The following is a 19,802-nucleotide window of genomic DNA, read 5'->3' as shown; positions in this document are numbered from 1 at the left end:
TAAAGGAGTCTGGAAGAGAATGTTGTGCTGAGTTTAAGCGGTTGGTGTCTATTCAGACTTCAGCCCAAAATGTCACCACTTTCATGAGGAACTCAGTCTGCTCCGGGTCTGAGCTCCATGGTGTTCAGCTTAGTGTTCAGTTAGGAATAGGATGGTTTGGTTTTTGGCAAGTGTTTAACTTATTTTTTTCAAGCTTTTTTGATCAAAATGGTTTATGATGCAGTCCTTACTAATAATCCTCAGGGTCTGAACTGAGTTACTGTTATGTTATGGATACTAATATTAAAAGATTTGTTTCAGAACTACCATCTAAAAATTACAAAACTTGTCTTGTTGCTGCTTAAATGCTTTCCTCTTACACTGGTATTTCCTTCCTTTCCTTTTTTCCTCTTCCTTCCCTCTTCCTGTTTTCCTTTTTCCCGCCTTTCTGCCTTCCCTCTGTCTGTGTGTCTCTCTCCCAGATTTGAAAGATTTTCAGAACAATAAACATAGATACTTGCTAGCCTCCGAGAATCAACGTCCTGGCAATTTTTCCACAGCCTCCATGGGGTCCCTCACTGCTTCTCCATCCTCCTGCTCTCTCAGTAGTCAGGTGGGCTTAACATCTGTGTCCAGTATACAGGAAAGAATCATGTCAACACCTGGAGGAGAAGAAGCGATTGAACGTTTGAAGGTACGTTTCTCTGTAGATCGAGGAGGCTATTATTTTGCTCTTTCCCAAGGCTAAATAGGGGAGAATCAGGACAACCAGGGAGAATGTTCCTTCATAAATATATGCAGTGTGCTACTGCTTCTGTAGGAAGTTGTCTGAAACCCACTTGTACCTTATAAAGGGCACTTAACTGCGGTGGGCTAGAAACTGGATTCGTGCACAGCCCTTCCTGTTAGGATTATTTAGATTTAATTGTAGTCTGGAGCTACAACTAAATTATAAATGAAAATCTCAGTTCTTGTTTACAGGTCCTCTGGTGCAGTGGTAATCGTGGAAAATTTGACCATAAGTATGGATTTCAGGAGGCCTGGTCAGCACTAGTGTGGAAAAAGTCTGAGTAGCAAATGCGCTCAGCTTTCAGAAAACTAAATTACCCCAAAGTTGAAAAAAGGAGGAAGAATAATCCTGCCACTGTTGTATTCACCCAGCCCCCACAGATTAAAATGTGAAGCACACAGAATAGCATGCTTTATCCAGACAATAGCGGCCTTGTCCCAATTCTGCATAGAATTGAACCGCATCAAAAGTGCATTACAGTGAAGTATTTCTTAATTTTTATGAAAGGCCCCCCCCAATCTCCATGGGTGGATGAGTGGGGAGAGCTGGCTGCGTTGAATCCGTCCTTCATTCTCATGTCTTGTCCATGAGACACTGCCACAGGGATTGGAATGGGCTGGAACACACACTGCATATCCCTTTCCTATTGGAAACCTGCTGTTGCCATGGAAATAGCAGTGTGGTCTCTGCAGTTCCTTGGCATCCAGTTACTGAATGATGTCTGTAAATCAGATTTAAAAACCAACAAAAATTAGGTGGTTCAAATTAAAGTCTGACTGTGGTTAGATATGAAGTCGTCTTTTCTCCCCACTTTGCCTTCAGGGCTATTTACCCTTTTAAAAATTAAGGAAGTCAACTTAGAGTTTTGAAGTGCTGAGAGTACTCTTTATATCCAAAATCAATTTGAGGTCTAGAACTGAGCACAAACTTTAATTACTTTTTGTATTATGTAAAGAACTTTGAAAAGGATTGTAAAACAGCTTCTGGGATTTTCACACAGGAATCTGAGAAGATCATTGCAGAGCTGAATGAAACGTGGGAAGAGAAGCTGCGGAAAACCGAGGCCATTAGGATGGAAAGGTCAGGAGTTGGAAGTGCTGTAGATGTGAATGGTATCTAGAAAATGGTGAAGTGTGGAAAATAGAGAATGTTGCTCTGTTCAAAAGCAATGGAACAGCAGAATAGTGCTTAGTGATAACTCCGCTGACCTTCGTGTTATATATAATAGTAGGGGCAATGCTGAGAGAAAGCCATACGCTTTCCTGTTTCCTACAGTTAAAGTGATTACCCTTGTAATTCAGGTAACATCCTAAGCTGCTACATTGGTTTCTGCTGTGAAGCAGTGTGGAGCACTGATGTCTTTCTTCCCCCTTCCACCATTCACTTACATTCCAAAAATTGTTGCCCTAAAGTTAAGCAGAAAAGATTAAGGTTTTAGTACTGGAGTATCTAAAATTATGAAACAGCTTTGGTTTGAATTGTGTCTTAGAGCCAAAAGACAGATGCTTAATAATTGTGAGAAACTTGGGTGCAACCAAACAGCACATTGCTTATTAAAATATTAATAGCTTGTAAAATATGTAAGGGGAACATCTTTGCCTGGAACCAGTGTGACTGAGCAGTCCATAAAATCATGAGATATATATGAAGAAAGGGGATAAAGGTCGATTACTCACTGACAGTGGTATGGGACTCTTAAGGCTAACGGGTGATTTGAGACAAATAGGAAGTTCTCACAATACATAGGTAAGCTCTGGAAGTCTTTATTGCATGATGTTGATGATGCTGAATTAAAAAAAAGATGGCAAAAGTTCAAAAAACAACATCAATGAAAAATTTTGGATAGCTGTTTAAAAGAAATGTCACTGTTAATTCTGGACATTCCTTAGGAAGAAACTGTGAGACTGTAAGAGTACTTTGGGTGAAGTATCACAGTGTTTGCCGTGTTCTTACTCTTGTGTGTTGACGTCACTGTTATGCTTTGTCAAAGCCAAGAATACTGTGTTACATGAACAGTTTGACCCAATACAATCTCTTCTACATCTTTAAGAAGAGGAGAGTACTTTCTATATTAGATCAGGAAGAGCCAGTTAAGTCTTTGTAAATTAATGAATAACAGGAGCTCCTTTTACCTAAATGAAATATTTAAATTTAGAACAGACTTTAACCTTCCTTAAAGAAGTAATGAATGTTATATCCTAAAATGTGCTTATCTTGTGATACGTTATTGCACTAAATGCTCTTAAATCTCTGTAAATTTTTTGCTGTTGTCTTTCTGCAGGCCTATAAACTGCAGGACTAAAGTTTAGAAACTTGCCCTATTGTGTTATGAGGCGGTGACAGTCCTGACTGTATGGTCAGTGGATAGATAGGCTGGTTGAAAGTCTAATGTATTTCCTTGCATGGCTTTCATTTGACTTTATTTTATCTAAGCTGCCTAAAATATGGTAAACGTCTTATGTTTCTCTCTCAGGGAGGCATTGTTGGCAGAAATGGGAGTTGCCATTCGGGAAGATGGGGGAACACTGGGAGTCTTCTCGCCTAAAAAGGTAGAGTAACTGATAACTATTGCATTATACCTCCAAAAGGCTGATCAGCCTGGGAGGAGAAGGTGATGAGGGAGCTGCCATTCACGCCAGGGCTTGTATTCCTGTAAGGTGCAGAACACCACAAATGAAGTTTGGACCCTTAGTGAGTTCCTTTTACAATACCTTTTTGAAAATAGCTTTAGTGTTAGAATCTTTCAAACACTGTTCATCTAAGGATTATTTTGCCCCTAATAATGAAGTTGGACACAGTTCCTCATGCAAGTGATGCAACATAATACTTAATGCTTTTAGGCAGCTGTGGAAAGGCTTGCCTGTGGTAGCTTCCATGGTTGGTAGCCTAATACAATGATGAAATAGGAGCAGCGTGAAAAGTTTACAGGGAGACTTCTGCTATCAAAAAATAGTTGAACTTTTTTGTACCTTCCTTTAGAAAAATTTGTGCTGCAAGTGAAAGTGTTTGCAGCTCCTTGCATATCTGTTGATTTGGTAGCAACTCAGAAGTGCCGCCTCTTAGGTTGTTGTTGCCGTTTTCTGCAGTAGCTGTGTGTGACCTTCGTGTACTCTCCCTGTTCTTCTTTGCGATACCCAGAAAAGTTTGAAGTCTTGTTTAGGTGCTCTTCCTTGAATTTGTTTGTTAATCCTTTCCCCTTGGAAAAAGGGATTGTAATCTAATGAGCCACTGAACGTAGGGAAGGCAGGGGAATGTTTCTTTCAGTACATATGAGTAGTTCTATTTTCTGAAGTTTGAAAGAAGCAGAACCGTGCAGGAAAAGGGCGGAAGTCAGTGCTACAAATACAAAATGATCAAGTTAGTAAAGAAGCTATCTATGCAGTTAAAGCAGAATTATTGAAGAAGTACAAGGCAAAGACTGTACTTTCTTGTATCTCCGTAATCTTTGAACAAAGAGCACAGGGTAATATTTTAGAATGAAACTTTGCATGTCCAAGTGTGTAACAAAGTTGATCTAAGGTTAAATAGGAGCCTACCTACAGGCATTGTACAGAAATATAGGACAGCAGAACTGGTTAAAATGTTTAATCCTTCGCTTAAAGTAATGTTAGAGCGCTGTGAGTAGGTAGAACTCTGGTGTCTTTTGGTGTCTACTCCAGAAGTGCCTAAGGCTTGTAAAGACGCTAATTCGTTGAGTGTTCTTTACGTTTCTCTTGTGTTATGGATCCTCATCTTTTAGATTTTCCCTCAGCGGCCCTCAGCTCTTTTTGATGACTCTTTTGGTGCATTTTCAGCTGATCAGGTTTGTGTATAAATGCCATCTGGATTAAGTAGTTGCTTTGGTAATAGATAGTATTTATTTTTACCCATATAGGATTTATTAGGAGAAGTAAAACTCCTGACCTAGTCCTGTCTGCCTCTGTTCCTTGCTATCCTTGCACTTCAGTTTCATTAGTTCTTCTCGTAACTGTGGTTGCTGTTGTGAAAATTTAGGAGATGTAGATAGTAAATTTAAAGTGTTGTTTTTTTTTTTAATAAAGACTTTACACCTCTGAGGTACCAGTATATGTCTAATCGTGTGCTACTAGGACAGCACTGTGTTTTTACCAGCTGAGCTGTAAAGTGAACTCTGTAAGATGAATTTTACCCACTTCACAAATTAAAAGGTATCACATTGTGCAATCATTGCTGTTTCTACCAGTTTTGCCTTTGATGGCAGGAAACTTCTTGAAATGGATTGTGGAAATGTAATTGCTCATGCTGTCATCAAAGATGGGAGCACGGAAAATCCTTCAGTTTGTGCTTGAGGAACGCTCTACAGGAGAAAGCTGAAGACATAACTGTCTGTGGATGAATAATAAATCTCAGAATGAGTGAACAGTTGGTTTTGCTAGCATCATCTTTCAAGTTGTGGAGCTTTATTTCTTACAAAGCTCTCCGTTGCCTGTGAAAGACCCATTCAGACTTTGATTTAGTGTAGTAAATGAACTCAGATGCTAAAACATGTATGTATAGCGTACAGAGTTACTTTCAAAATGTTCAGATGGTACAAGTCATAGTGGTGTTACAGCAGTTGACTATGTCTGGGATTTGATTTCTCTCCAGTTTTCTCTTGATTTAAGAGCTTCATATAGCTCCAAACGTTGATTTCAATGCAGTGAAAAGCAATGATGGCATGGGACACCTTCAGTTGCTATTTTAGGTGGCCCCTATATTTTTAGGGGTGAAAAATACGTAATCTTTTTCCCCCCTTGCTGTCTTCATAGTTGTTTTCGATTGGGCAATTGAGAATCAGACTTCTCCATTCAAAGACAAATATCATTGTGAACGTCCAGTAATTTTAGAGCTTCTGTAAACTGAGTGCTGTGAACATCTCTCCTGAGTAAACTTTTTTGCAGCTAGACTAAGTTGATGGAAGCAATGTTCCCAAGGAATCTTAGCTAAATTTATTTCCTTTTGCTAAATTTATGCTGTTTGAGAGTAACAAAGGGACAAGTGGCTTATTAACAGTTTTATTTCTCTTTTATCATCTTTCCTCTTTAATTCTGTTTAACCATTTTTGCCTTTTCTTTTGTGCTTATGCTTACTGCTATCACACTGGCTAGATTTTCACACCAAGGCCTTGTGACTTGTTTGCTGATTCCAATGGGGTTTTTTCACCAAAGAAGGTTGGTTTAGTAACCGTAGTGGATTTAAATTTAGAAGAGCTTTAGATGAAGAGCTTTTTCGCTGTTAGTATCAGAGAATGTTGGTAGTTCTAGATTTTCTTTTGATGTTAACAGACTGTGCCAAATGAGCACCTCTATTGCTCAAGAAAAGGAAAAGTTGATTCTGCAACAGTTTCAAAATTTTACTGAAGGAACCTTTTCTGCTATTGGACTTCCCTTATCAAAGTTTACAGAGACTTTACAGGGAATCTTTTTCTTTTTTTCCCAGCTGAAGCCTTTATTCCCTCTATTGATTGATATTTCAGATAACTAAGCAATCTGAGGTGTATTTTTGCTGTTACTTTGGGAAGCTCTTCAGTACTGCAAGAAGTTATGTTTGGAAAAAATGCATTATGGAATAACCTCAATATACATAGCAAAACTGCTGGATTAATATACATCCTCCACAACTGTGGGAAGAAGCCTGGAAGTAATTCCTCAGTTCTTGATTAACTTTTCTTTTTGTTCTTTCAGACTCCTCATCTTGTAAACCTTAATGAAGATCCACTTATGTCTGAATGTCTGCTTTACTACATCAAAGATGGTATTACTAGGTGAGGATTGGTGTTAATATGCTCTGAAGTCTGCTGCTTTGCTTGCTTAAATCCCCATGCTGGAGACACCGTGAGTTTAAATAATAATTGTGCCTTGAGCTATTCAACTTGCAGGTACAAATGAAGTATGAGATTGCTGTAGGTGGGAAAAAAGTACAGAAATGCATTTTCTTTTAAGCTGATTTTGTGCTTTAAAACTAACATGCAGTCACTCAGCTTTATAAGACGTTCGTTACTACACCTGGGCATTAAAAGAAAGCACGATATCCCTTCTAAGATATAGGAAAACAAAAGTAATAAAACTTACTGAAAATGTCTTGGAGATTTTGATGGGTGGAGGATTGAAAACCATAGTACTTTATAAAAGCAACTGGAATATGGCTGAGTGTTCACTTCATTATTTAAATAAAATGTTATCTGTGCCTCTGCACAATTAATGTATTCTGCATTTACATATATGAGATGAAATTTAATTGCCAGATTTGGAATTTAAAACAGATTTTATTTCAAAATGTATCAAGACATCTGAAAGAAGAGAGGTAATTTTTGTTCTCTTTGGAGCACTGAGCTGTGTTTTGTTGCTTAGTTTGTGTATTCCTGGGGAACAAATGGAGAAGAGTACACAAACAGGTGCTGTTGGGTGGTACTACTCTAATAGGCATTGGTTCTACTGAAAAGAATATCCAACTTGGTAGAGAATTCTGCACAGAATGATGAATAGGATAGCTTTAGGCTTAAGAAATCATTATAAGTTTTGAACCTAGCTAGCTGACATCAGAAATGCGTAGAGTAATAACTAAAGCAAGAAGTTCATAAACATTAGGATTGAAAATTAAGTTGTCCATATCTAGAATTGCTCAAATATTTGAGTTTGGAATGGACATAAATCTTCATGCTCCAGGGATACAGCCAACCTCTCGCTGTCTGGAAGCTGGATGAAACTGCTTGTGGCATCAGATTATTCAGCAAGAGTCTCCTGACACATTTTTGCTCCATTGTTAAAGTGCAGATGGTGGTTGTTGGAAGGGGTGATCGCTGTATGCCAGCTGAAGTGCACCGCTAGAAGTTCCTGTCACTTTTTGGTTTTCCCTTTGCTAGAGGGAGAAGGGGATACACAACAGGGAAGGAAACACATTAATTTTTTAACACAGAGGTGTTTAACGTTTCAATTCTCTCTTTAAATTGCATGTTTTAAGAGAGAGAAAACGTCTCTTTTTCTTTTGTCAAGCAGTTATTGTCCAATTCATGGTAAATCTGGTAAATTCTCCGCAGCGTGGAGTTAAGTGCTAGTTCATCCTTTAAACTTGAAGGATAGTCTTACTAGTTCAGACTTTCCTCCTGGATATTTCTGGGCTGTATTGTCCTACACAGAGTTGTAGAAAGTGTCTGATTTGGTCTTGAAGTATCTTCTTTTGGACCCAGGGTTGGCCAAGCTGATGCTGAGCGAAGGCAAGACATTGTATTGAGTGGGGCTCATATCAAAGAAGAACACTGTATCTTTCGAAGCGAGAGGAACAACAATGGTGAAGGTAAAAAACCTACTTCTTCTAGCAAAGCATTGCTGAATCACTCCTCACTTGATAGTTGTCCAGGGAATACTGGTATTGGAAAGTTTCTCTTAGCAAGGCAAAGCTGATGGTTTTCTTCAGGTATTTTCTTCATTCTTAAAGAAAGAAAATAAAATTTAAGTGATAATAGCTTCAAATTGTAGGCTGCAGTCAGTATAAGAGTTAAGTTCTGATCTTGGTTAACTATAAACATGAAAATTCAAACAGAAATAATAATAATAAATACCAATATTGCAAAGTGTGGAGATGTCAGTAATACTGACTTTTCTCATGAGGCTTTACTTCTTTTTTAACTAGCATGGCATCAAGGAGTGACTTACTGTACCTTGTTTTGGTGTTAGGAGGAAGATAGGCAGAAAATGAAAGGCCTCTAGGGTTTGCATACTTATATTTCTATACAGTGCTCTCTAAAGTCTTGTTCAATGTTGTTTTCTTCATAGTTATTGTTACCTTGGAGCCTTGTGAACGATCAGAAACCTATGTTAATGGCAAGAGGGTTGTGCATCCTGTGCAGTTGCGCTCAGGTAAGAAATGTTAGGACAGATATTTTTTTTTTATAGACTCTCCATCTAAGAATTCTCCATATGTGACATTTGCATCATGTGTAGAGAATGCTGGGTGCTGTTAAAGGACAGCATTGTTACCTTCTTGGAGTGTCGTTTTTAAACAGAAGTTGGTACCATTCTTCTCTTGGCAGCAGTTCATTTTCTTTCGTTCCTTGCTGCACTAGCTGTAAGTGCACTTAAATATTCACTGCCACGCGGTGGCTTGTCCTTTTGCTTACCCTGATATTATTCAAATACATTCTTGCCCAAGCCTATTGCCCTTGGCAGTCTCAGTGAGACAGAGCAGACAGACTGCCAGTTGCTGATGGAAAATTCCCAGTTTCCTGGCAAAGCTAAGATATGACCCTCTGCAGGAGTACAAGAGCTTCTCTTTGCTCTCATTAGATTTCCCGCTCAGTCCCTTGCATTCCTTTAGAAAGGCGTGTGGGGGAAGAATTAGGAGGGAGTGATTTCCCTAAATTATGGGGTTTAATGTACCTCTTTGAAGCTGTGATGCTTTCTGTGTCCTTCCCCCATTTTTCTACTGGTGAAAACCAAAACAAACAAAAACCACATGAACGGAGATACTCCCCCACTCTAAATTACTTGCATCAAGTTCTAAGAGCCTATTTTCATGGAACCAAGTGTACTGACTTCAGCACAAGTCTGGACAATGAAGGCAGAACAATTTTTGCTGTTCTGCACCTGCATATGGCTCGTATTGAATACCATGATTTTATAATTTAGTAATTGCTTTCTTTTATAAAAAGTAGGTTTTTTTCCTTCTGCATCTAGATAATGAAGTTACTAGAAGACTATAGACATGGTCTCTAACATCTTTAAGAGCCTGTATTTTACTAATACATTTATAAGGACAATTTTGGTTACTTTGCAGGTCTATTTACTAGAATGCCTTTTTAAAGTTTTAACTACATTAATGTGTTCTCTGGAAGAGCAGAGGCATTTTGCTGTTTTCCATCACACATATGTGTCGGGCATTGTGGACCTCTGATATCTAGGATTTAGCTGAAAGACTTAATATTAGATTTCTTCAGCTCTTTTGACGTTAGTGTAAAAAAAGCGGTAAAATCCTTCCATAAATCCCACTGATTAGGACTCCAATAAAATCAAGACATGTAAACAGCATTTTAAAGAAAAATCAGCACCATGCAGTCAGCTGTTTGGAGTTAGGCTTTCCCAAGCTGATTGAAAATCCGGCTGAATTGTCTTTTGCCCCTTTTTTGGCACTGTCACAGGGTAGAAGAATGGGATTTAGTGATGTGTTTTCTTTACAGCAACTCTTGGTCAGTCTTCAAGTTTGTCCTTTAATTTTTGATAAACTCCATGGGAATATTAGATTGGACCCCTGACAGTGATGATGTTTGAGCACCACTTCTTATCAGCGGTGCCTTGTTCTGTACAAACCAGGCATTCTTTTTTTTTTTTTTTCCCCGCTTGTCACCTAGTTAACTTGAATATGTACAGAAATGCTTATAGCACCATCTTTTCTTGCTGTCACCCAACAGGATAAATGGGATGAATTGTTCAGTGATGTTTTTCAATGACTTTGGCATCCTTACCTGCAAGAGTTAACTTCTGTTTCCTATTTTTAGGAAACCGTATCATCATGGGTAAAAATCATGTCTTCAGATTCAACCATCCAGAGCAAGCACGAGCAGAAAGAGAGAAAACACCATCAGCTGAGACTCCCTCTGAGCCAGTCGACTGGACATTTGCTCAGAGGGAGCTTCTGGAGAAGCAGGGCATTGACATGAAGCAGGAGATGGAGAAAAGGTAACAAAATAACTCAGATTTTCTGCCTGAAACGAGGAGTCAGCCGTAGGTCATCTGGGTGGTGTCCATGCAAAACCTAAACCTAGGTTCTGCCACATAGCATCTCTGCTACCTATTGTGAAAGTTCAGAAAGCTTCCTCGTTATTTTACATCAGTGTTTCAGTGCTCTAGCTCCTTTAAAAATCACAGGTGAGCACCTGCCACTAACCCTATAGACCTTTTGGTGCAGGACTGAACTGCAACCCATGGGAAGTTTCACTTATATAGTACTATAATAGACAAATAACAGTTCCTTTTAAGAGAAATGACCCTTACTCTTGTAACTGTAATTCAGTGGGCTCTGCACGTAGAGTAACACCACCATGAAAATAATGACCTCTTCAACTACTTCTCTTTTGTTCATCTTCAGATTACAAGAAATGGAGATTTTGTATAAGAAAGAGAAGGAAGAAGCCGATCTCTTGTTGGAGCAGCAAAGGCTGGTATGTGTCCTTACTTCAGATTAACTATACCTTTTGGCAAACAGTAATTCCTGTCCTTGCTTATCTGAAAGTTTAGAAAACCTGCTTGGGTTGTCTGCACAATGCAGTTCTCCCTTTGCTTTCAAATAATTTGTGTCTACAGTGAACTATTATCAGTGTGAATGAGCTCCTTCATGTTAATTCAGAGATTGTAATTGACAATGAAGAGGCTTTAATCAGTTCTTGTTGGGACAGGTTGGATTTCTTGCAACTTAACCCGAAAGAAGGGCATTTCTATGCTCTGTGTTTTTTAAAGTTCTTTTCAGTAGTCTAAACAGCTCCTTCTTGGGATGTTTGCCTTTATTTTTGTCTTGGATCACCAGAACATTCTAATTTTGTGCTGCCAAAGAGATTCCTAGAACATTGATATGCTAGGTTTATTTCTTTGAATGATGTCTGAAAATGTTGCTGCATTGTGCATGTTTTAACCCTTCTCCCTCCCCCTGCATGGAGTTCCTTGTAAGGGTCTTAATGGTACACATGCCAACGGTGGGGTTATGACTAGGGAGCAGTGTGCAAAGGAAATGTTAATTCATTCCGAACAATGGGAATTCCACCATTCCACCTAATTCTTAAATAGGAAGTCTGATAAATTGAGTCTGATACAGGAAGACTTCGATCTTCTCACAACAAATATCTTCTGAAGTGCATTACCAACAGAAATGCATGCAGTGAGTTTTAAAAACAAGACCAATCCCAGGAACGAAATCTAGATTTCCTTAAGAAACCTGAGTCTCCTGATTCTGCTTTAGTTACGCTGGGTTGTCCTTTAGGCAAAACGCAAATGTAGTTGCGCCTGAATTCTAATAAAAGTTTCAAAATCATGATTCATTTATGTGTAGTATTAGTTTGAGACCACTGAAAACTGTGGGTTAAATGCATGCTGGATTTTAAACTGTAAAGCTCCTCCCCTTCTCCCAAAACCAGAATGAAGTGAAGTTCTGTGCATAGTAAAGACTTGTGGATCTCTAATTACTTCATCACAAGGGACTAATTTCTTGGATGGAGAGGAGTGGCTGCAGACTTTGAACAAAGCAACACTTAGTTCAGAAAGGAAGTTAAATGTGATTAATGTAATGTTTCATCTCTGCATTTTTATAGTTAAAATTCTTGTAGCTGAAAGTAGTACGGCAAAAAAACAGTTCAATATGAAACTAAAAATAGTTTTGAGTATCGAGTAAGTTTGGCTACGTGTCAAAGGAGTGGAATTCCCTCCCTTAAATTTTAGCTGACAGGCATAAGCTAAGCTATTGTATCAATTAAAGAAGTGAGAATTGGCTGTCTGGGGAGCTGCTTCGAATAAGGCTGCACTTATAAAAGTGTCGTGAAGGGAATTTGTTTTCCTGTATACTGAAGGTTAAGGGAAGGTTCTTTAGGTAGTGGGTTGTTTAATGCTGTAATCAAGTTGCTAATTTCTTCAAGCTTGTTTTGTTTTTGCTGATTTCAGTTAGTGGACAAGCTGGAAGACTATCCTGCAGGCATTACCAATGTAATTCCTGAAGGACACCTTTCCTAGTTGTAAGGGATCATATCAAATCAGATCATTGGTCTGTTCAGCAGCATCCATCCGGCTTATCGCAGTGCTTAATAAGAATATTTCAGATGACAGTAAAACTTGTTGACACATCTTGTCATTTCTGTGTCGCTGTATGCAGAGTCTGGAATGGACAGGATTAATGCATTCATACAACAGTAGTTGAATAATGATCGGGAAATCTGGGAGTGCATTTCAGCTTGTGTACCTTTAAAGTATTTACATTGCTGCAATATCCAGCTGCAATAGCAGGTTCTCTAACTTACTGCTATGTAAGACTGATACTGAAACACAAATATTCTTGTTCTAAATTGGACTATAATCTTGGATATAAGAAGCTGGCTAATCCTGTTTGCCAGATTGTTTTGGGTTTGTGCTGAGATTCCAACCAATTCGGGTGTTTTTGTTAGATGTGTTATACAGAAAAGATAAATAATAGCTCTTGTCCCCTCCCAAATTCACAACTAATATATATTTGCCTTGCTAGTATTACTAGGGAAGAGAAATAATCGTTCTCCATTTTATAAATTCAATGTGAAAATGTGTTTAATAGAGCTAAAATTATCTTCCTGGTTTTCTTGGTCATAATGCCTTTGCAGTGACCACTTGATACTGGAATGTGGGTCTATACCTGTATTAATTGGTCTGGTTAAAGTCTGAGTGCACACAGGGCAATGACCGCATGGTGTCTCTTAATCAGCTTTTTATACGCAAGACATGCTTCACCCATAAGTAGTAACATGGTGATTTTGTAACCTATAAGAATAATCCTGTGGAACTTGTGACTTAATGTTTGAGTAGTTCATGTTTTGCCTTTCTGGACGTAACCTTGAATGTGTAGATTGTACAGTGTCTTCCTCCAGGGCATCTTTTGTTTCCGCTGCAATATGCAGTTTGTTAGATGCTGTTTCCTTAGGCCTCAAATTTTGTCGGCTGTAAATTCACAATGAGTTTATGTTTTGTTTCTAAACCAGTGTTTTGCTTATATTTTGACCTAAACTCGGAGAAGTTGATTCGCTAGTGCTATCCTTAAATAATAAAAATACATAAGGTCACAAGAAGCTCAAATAATGTGAATCTTAGGCTGCGGAGCTTGTTGACCGTAGGGCAGAACTGTATTTCTTTTACTCCCTTTCATCATTCCCGAAAGAAATTATTGTATTCCCCATATTGTATTCTTCGTGGTCTTCTACCCGAAGTCATAAATGTGGGAACCTATGGTTCTGAGTCAGTGACCTGGGTTTCCTTTGGCTGTTATTGTTCCTGATTTCTCATGTATTGTAATTCTCTACGTGAAAAATAAGGATGTCAGATAGAGGTTCATTAGAGACCAACTGCTGTGTTTTATGGAAGATGTTTGGATCACATCACAATAATACATAGGACTCTTTTGTTTGTTAAAGAGATGTCTTAACTTAATAATGCTTTAAAGAAAACTTTAATTCCTGGTTGCAGTAAGCAATACTGGATGTCCTTAACTTCTGGTGGCAGTACACCTGAACAAACATTCCTAGCATATGGAAACCTGAAGCCCTGCTTATTAAAAATCACGTAGCAAAAGGTGGAAAACTTGTAATGAAGAAGCAAAACACGCATAATTCTTAGCAAGTGTGTGGAAGCTCCAGGCTCTAGGGTTTGAGAAGAGGATAAATCAAGGATATCAAATAGAGAATTCGTATTAAATCAATTTAAAAAAACCAAAACAGTCATTACTGCTACATTCTTCTGAAACTCATTCTTCGGACAGACAAGCCTGTTAATGTGTTTTTTTCTTTAACTCTGTGAACAAGGTGACAAATGGGGGGAAAAAAAAAACCAAACAAAAAACCAAAACAAACCACAACCCACCTCTGAAACTTTGATTCTGGATATCTTTTAGCTTGTAGCAAGTCTTGGAGTATGAACCACTGTCTTCACCTGTCATAGTGGCACTTACAGTCCTTTTAACATTGAACCTTTCAGCTGCTTCTGTTTCATTTTTTCTTATCGTCTAACACTTCTCTGGCTGCTGTTGTAGTGAAGTGGATTCTAAACTTGAGCATCCCTGCAACCACGTGCAACGTTACTAACCAGTGTTAACCCAACTTACTCTGGCTGCTCATGACATCTTCTCTGACGGCTGTTGTGTTCACCTACCTGGGGAGGATTTGCTGAAAGAAGCAACAGCAGTCACCAAGGCAAATGTGTGTGGCGGGGATTTGCATGTCTTTGTAGCATGTGTGAAGTGCAGTTTACACTTGGTTTTTAATTTATTTGAGCAGGAGCTTGGTTTTACTTGATCTATTTAAAGATTTTTGGAAGGAGTTGGGAGGGAAGAGTTTAGATTATCTGCTGGTTTTGAGATGACAAGACTTTTAAATATAATGTTAATCTTAATTTAGTGAAGAGGTCCAAGTTTGACAGTCCATGACTCTTGAAGATACAATTTAATGTCCTAACGCTCAGTCTTCAGGGACTTCCTTATCACTTGTTCTATTTTGATTTTTGGTTTAGTTTTCTTTGCCTGCTACTTCTTGTTTAGCTTTTCCATTTTCTTACAATTTTAATTTTGGTTATTTTGGGGCCACTTCTTGATTTTTGTTTTTCCAAAGGATGCAGACTCTGATAGTGGGGATGATTCGGACAAGAGATCGTGTGAGGAGAGTTGGAGACTGATCACTTCCCTGAGAGAGAAGCTGCCCCCCAGCAAGCTCCAAACCATTGTAAAAAAGTGTGGCCTCCCCAGCAGTGGGAAGAAACGAGAGCCTATTAAAATGTACCAGATACCCCAACGTCGACGCCTTAGCAAAGACTCCAAATGGGTTACCATCTCAGACTTAAAGATTCAGGCCGTGAAAGAGATATGCTATGAGGTAGCGCTCAATGACTTCAGGCACACTAGGCAGGAGATTGAGGCTCTGGCCATTGTTAAAATGAAAGAGCTTTGTGCCATGTATGGGAAAAAAGACCCAAATGAGCGTGAATCATGGCGAGCTGTTGCTCGTGATGTCTGGGATACAGTAGGAGTTGGAGATGAGAAAATTGAAGATCTTATGGCCAATGGTAAAGGAGTAACTGATGTGGATGACCTTAAGGTGCATATAGACAAATTGGAAGATATTTTACAAGAAGTGAAGAAGCAGAACAACATGAAGGACGAAGAGATAAAAGTTCTTAGAAACAAGATGCTAAAAATGGAGAAGGTTTTACCTCTCATAGGTTCTCCAGAGAAAGCTCAGTCAACCGTAGCTAATGCTACGTCTCCAAACTCTGCCAGCGTGGTGGATGTGGATAAGAAGCCCACGGATGACTTAAAAAGAAGCGAGAACGATGATCTTGCTAAAGAGGAGCGTGTTTCTCAGTTAATGGCAGGTGATCCGGCTTTCAGACGTGGGCGATTACGTTGGATGAGGCAAGAACAGATTCGATTTAAAAATCTGCAGCAGCAGGAAATAGCAAAACAGCTTCGTCGGCAAAATATGCCTCACCGATTTATTCCGCCTGAAAACCGCAAACCCCGGTTTCCTTTCAAAAGCAATCCCAAACACAGGAACTCATGGAGTCCAGGCACCCATATCATTATCACAGAGGATGAAGTTATTGAGGTTAGAATTCCAAAAGAAGATGACAAGAACAAAGATGAAAACAAAGAAAAAGAAAGTAAAGCTGCTTCGAAAGACCCTCAGCAGCTGTGGAATCTTTATGGCCCCCAGAGGAATCAAGATAATATCCAAATTAACAGGCAGCAGTTAAACACACAGCCACAGCCTAGCAGTCAGCAGCAGCCATCGCCTCAGTTGCGCTGGAGAAGCAATTCTCTCAATAATGGCTCTCAAAAAAGCCTGCGGCGTCAGACATCGGGCTCATCTGAATCGTTGCACTCGTACAGCGGGCAGCAGAATCCGGACCTGCAGACTTTCCAGCAAAAACGCCACATCCACCAGCACCGACAGCCTTACTGCAATCACAACAATGGAGGCAGTGCAGAAGGCAATACAGCTAACTCCCACCCCAAACAGACTGACCGGCTTAACCACTATAACCAGTTTGTGACGCCCCCACGGATGAGGCGCCAATTCTCAGCACCTAACCTCAAAGCGGGCAGAGAAACTACAGTATGATTAGTTGGCCGAGGGTAGTCTGGGGGAGGAGGGAAGCAGGGGCAATTCTGGCTTCTCCTTGAGAAACAGCCAGAATTGGCTTTGCTTGTCTTGGGTTTTGTTTGGCCAGGTAGAACTTGAGTAATCCGGCACACAAACACAAGGTACTGGCCCTTCAGCCCGTTCAGTTTGCATGTGACTTTAGTTGCAGTTTTAACGACATTGATTGGAAGAACTTCCTGAAAAATTGTAAGAACTTTTTTCATAGACTAGAAGACTTGGAGGGAGGGATGTGGAGAGGAGAACTTCCCTGCTAGCTCATTTACCAGGTGTTTTTGTGTGTCTTGGAGTAATTTTCTAATGCTGAAAATAATGTCTGGAACTTACAAAGTGCTACCTTCCTCCTGTGTTTTATGTAGACAATCAAAAGAGGAATTTAGTTTATAGCATTGAATGTTTCTTGTGACCTTTTTCTTAGCAATAAGAAAACTGACCGTCTGTTTTTAAAGTGATCTGGCTCTTCAGAACAGTATTTTCCACTCTTAACTGAAATTATTAATAGTAATAATAATCTGTAAACCAAAAGTTGTTGGCTGACAAGATTTGTGGGTTTTTTATAGAGAAATTAAGAAGAGCTGTTGGGTCACAACAGTCCTGCTCCCCGAGTAGGAGATAGATATCTTTTCTCTTTCTGCCTAAGTTCGTAATTATTGGTATGAAATTGCTGTGACAGTTAAACCTGCCTGAATGGAATTTTATGTCAGAAATATATATATTTTGCTGAAGCAACACTTTGGAAATACGCTTTTTCTAATTCCCATTGTATCTCTAAGTAGAACAGTTTTTAATGATTACCCAGAGATTGTGGAAAGGAACTAGGATTTTTTGACACTGGTGCAGGAAGAAGCCTCAAAAAGCTAATTCTTTTTGTTTTATGTTTTCAGCTTTCTCGGGCATGAGTCTGGGAGATGTTCTTGAAATAGTTATTCTTATGAAGATTTATAGATCACTACTTTGAATGGGCTGAATTCTCCTCAAAGATAGGAGAGTTGAACTGTTTCATCTGAATGTGATACCTCATGTTAGTGCCTCTGGTCTTGGGTTAAACCCCTGTTTCAAGATTTTTTTTAATAAAGGAGAAGGTCACTTTGAGGAGAAAATAGGATTTGTTTTCCTTCTCCCCACACTCCAAATGCAGGTTAAAATTTTCGGTGTCTATTTTGACCTGAAGAGGTCTATACTTGCAGGTGATTTGCCGTAAAACAAATGCTTGCAATCCCTACTTCAGATTGTTTCAAACAAATTACAGACAAACTATTGATTAAGGAATAGGCTTTATGAGTTCGGGGTTTTATCTCAGTTGGGGAGTCCCAATTTTAACGATACACCTTCTTCTTTCTGAGTTTCTTAAAGTGCGAGCCAAAATTGTGCGTATTTCTGAAAAATCTGTGGACTTAAGTATAAGCCAATCTAAAGCTTTGAGGATTATTTTGCTTTTAACTTGAATTCAACTTGAATACAAATTTAAAACCAAGATTGGCTACTATACCACGTTTGGTAAGATAAGTCCACTTTGCAGTGTATCTGTACAGTTAAATGATTTGTGCTGTTTTGCACAAATTTCATTAATTTACTTGAGGTTGGTTATTTTTTGATAAAATATAGGCCCTACTGGTAATTGTTACTTCTGCATGTTTCAGCGTAGTTGTAGATGAGTAGGAAGTGCCTCAAGCTTACTTTCCATCTTGGTTTTGTTTCCTGTGCTGCTCCCCCCAGCCCCTGGCTGTGCAAGCCGTCGGTGCTGGTTGCAACACGTATTAAGTGGCAGTCCCGCACCGTGTATCTATCCGTTAATCGAGTGTCAACTCTTCAGTCTCTGCACACGTGTCACTGATGGGATACTGCCCTTCTGATGTAGGAGCTACAAAGTCAGTCCTTTAACTGTCCTAAAAGAATGAGCTGGTCCCATCACTTGGGACATTTTTATTTTTTTTTTAATGGCAGGTTTAATTCTCTGTCCAAATACGGCTTTGTAACTTGCACTTGTCTCGTGCTTTGGCCTACTTGAACGAAGGAAATAAAGCATCATGTCCAAAAATGTCTTGATTCTTAAAGAAAAGCCTTGTAGATGAGCAGTACTTTCTTTGAGCTTGAGTCAGCTGCAAAATGAGTTGTGGGCTGCAAATAATATTTTGCTGTTGCCTTTATTTTAGAATCCTGTTTTCGTAGTGCATTGCACTTTGGTTTTGTGCATGTCAAGAGCAGTGAGTTCCTTCATATCCTCAAAAAGGCTTGGACTCTTAAAAATGCATCCTTGGGAAAATCCTCTCAATTCTGTAGGAATATGTGAGCCAAACAGAGTGAGTCTGCACGGGATAGGTCATGAGAGAAGACCAAACCAATATGATCTTGTGTCCCAGTTTTGTGGAGGATTGTGGCTGCCTGTGTGAAATCACCACGTGATTGAACACGGAGTAACTTTGAAGTCCATGCAACTACATGTACTGACATGAGGTTAAAACCTCCCGCTACTTGATATTTTAACGCTAGACACTAAAAGTTTTTTGCCAACTTATTTCAGCTTAAAAATCTGAGAAGAAATACCGGTAAATGCCTGGGTGGTGGTGATGACGATGAACATTAGGTTGCCATCAGTCTGTCTTACCCCACTGTTGTAGTGCGGCACTAGAAGAACACTTACTCTGTTGTTGTGTGATTTGACAAAAAAAGAAAAAGGATAGTCAATGCCAAAATGGAGTTGTCTCTCAGAGGAAGCAGCTTTTTTTCCTGGCTTTGAGGAGGATATTATTGAAATGAAACTTGGAAGAAAGTCCTATAAAAATAATTGCCCACTTTAAGAACTGAATATTAATTACAGTGTAGTGCCTTATCTGATGAGGGAAGCAACGTGAGAACTTGTGGATCTCCTTGCATTATTAAGGAATAGGCCCACCTCTCACTCCAAATTCTGTATTAATAGAGCGAATGAACAGTAATACAGCTGCTTCCGTAGAACACTGTGTGAAAAGGCTTTCAGGTTAATAGGAATGTGGCATCCATGATGGAGGGCTGTTTTAGTCAGCTTAATTGCCATTGCGAAGTGCTGATGTGCTGTGTGCTTTGACAGCTGGCTCTGTCCACCTGTGCCTCAGTGAAGTTTCTTAAATATTCTTTGGGACTCACTAGGGACACGTGGATTTGGGGGGGGGGGGGGGGGGGTGTGGCGCAAAA

General features: G+C 39.3%; 1 protein-coding gene across 3 annotated transcripts in view; it reads left to right on the top strand.

Annotated features, from left to right (window-relative positions):
* Positions 1 to 19,802, top strand: part of KIF1B (kinesin family member 1B) — an 86,288-nt gene that overhangs the window by 31,703 nt on the left and 34,783 nt on the right. For 2 of the 3 annotated variants that reach the window (XM_009889558.1, XM_009889557.1), the window contains exons 12-19: positions 540 to 673; positions 1,770 to 1,849; positions 3,243 to 3,318; positions 6,451 to 6,530; positions 7,953 to 8,059; positions 8,539 to 8,622; positions 10,257 to 10,437; positions 10,847 to 10,919. In XM_009889558.1, coding sequence (XP_009887860.1) covers positions 540 to 673; positions 1,770 to 1,849; positions 3,243 to 3,318; positions 6,451 to 6,530; positions 7,953 to 8,059; positions 8,539 to 8,622; positions 10,257 to 10,437; positions 10,847 to 10,919 — 815 coding nt within the window. Of the gene's footprint in view, positions 1 to 539; positions 674 to 1,769; positions 1,850 to 3,242; positions 3,319 to 6,450; positions 6,531 to 7,952; positions 8,060 to 8,538; positions 8,623 to 10,256; positions 10,438 to 10,846; positions 10,920 to 15,083; positions 16,593 to 19,802 lie in introns of those variants that run through there. The other variant, XM_009889559.1, reaches the window with a different exon arrangement.

This window comes from Charadrius vociferus, unplaced genomic scaffold (genome assembly GCF_000708025.1).
Source record: "Charadrius vociferus isolate BGI_N301 unplaced genomic scaffold, ASM70802v2 scaffold477, whole genome shotgun sequence".
NCBI classification, from domain to species: Eukaryota; Metazoa; Chordata; class Aves; order Charadriiformes; family Charadriidae; genus Charadrius; species Charadrius vociferus.
Note: the sequence above shows the minus strand (reverse complement) of the source record. Positions and strands in the feature narration are given on the sequence as shown.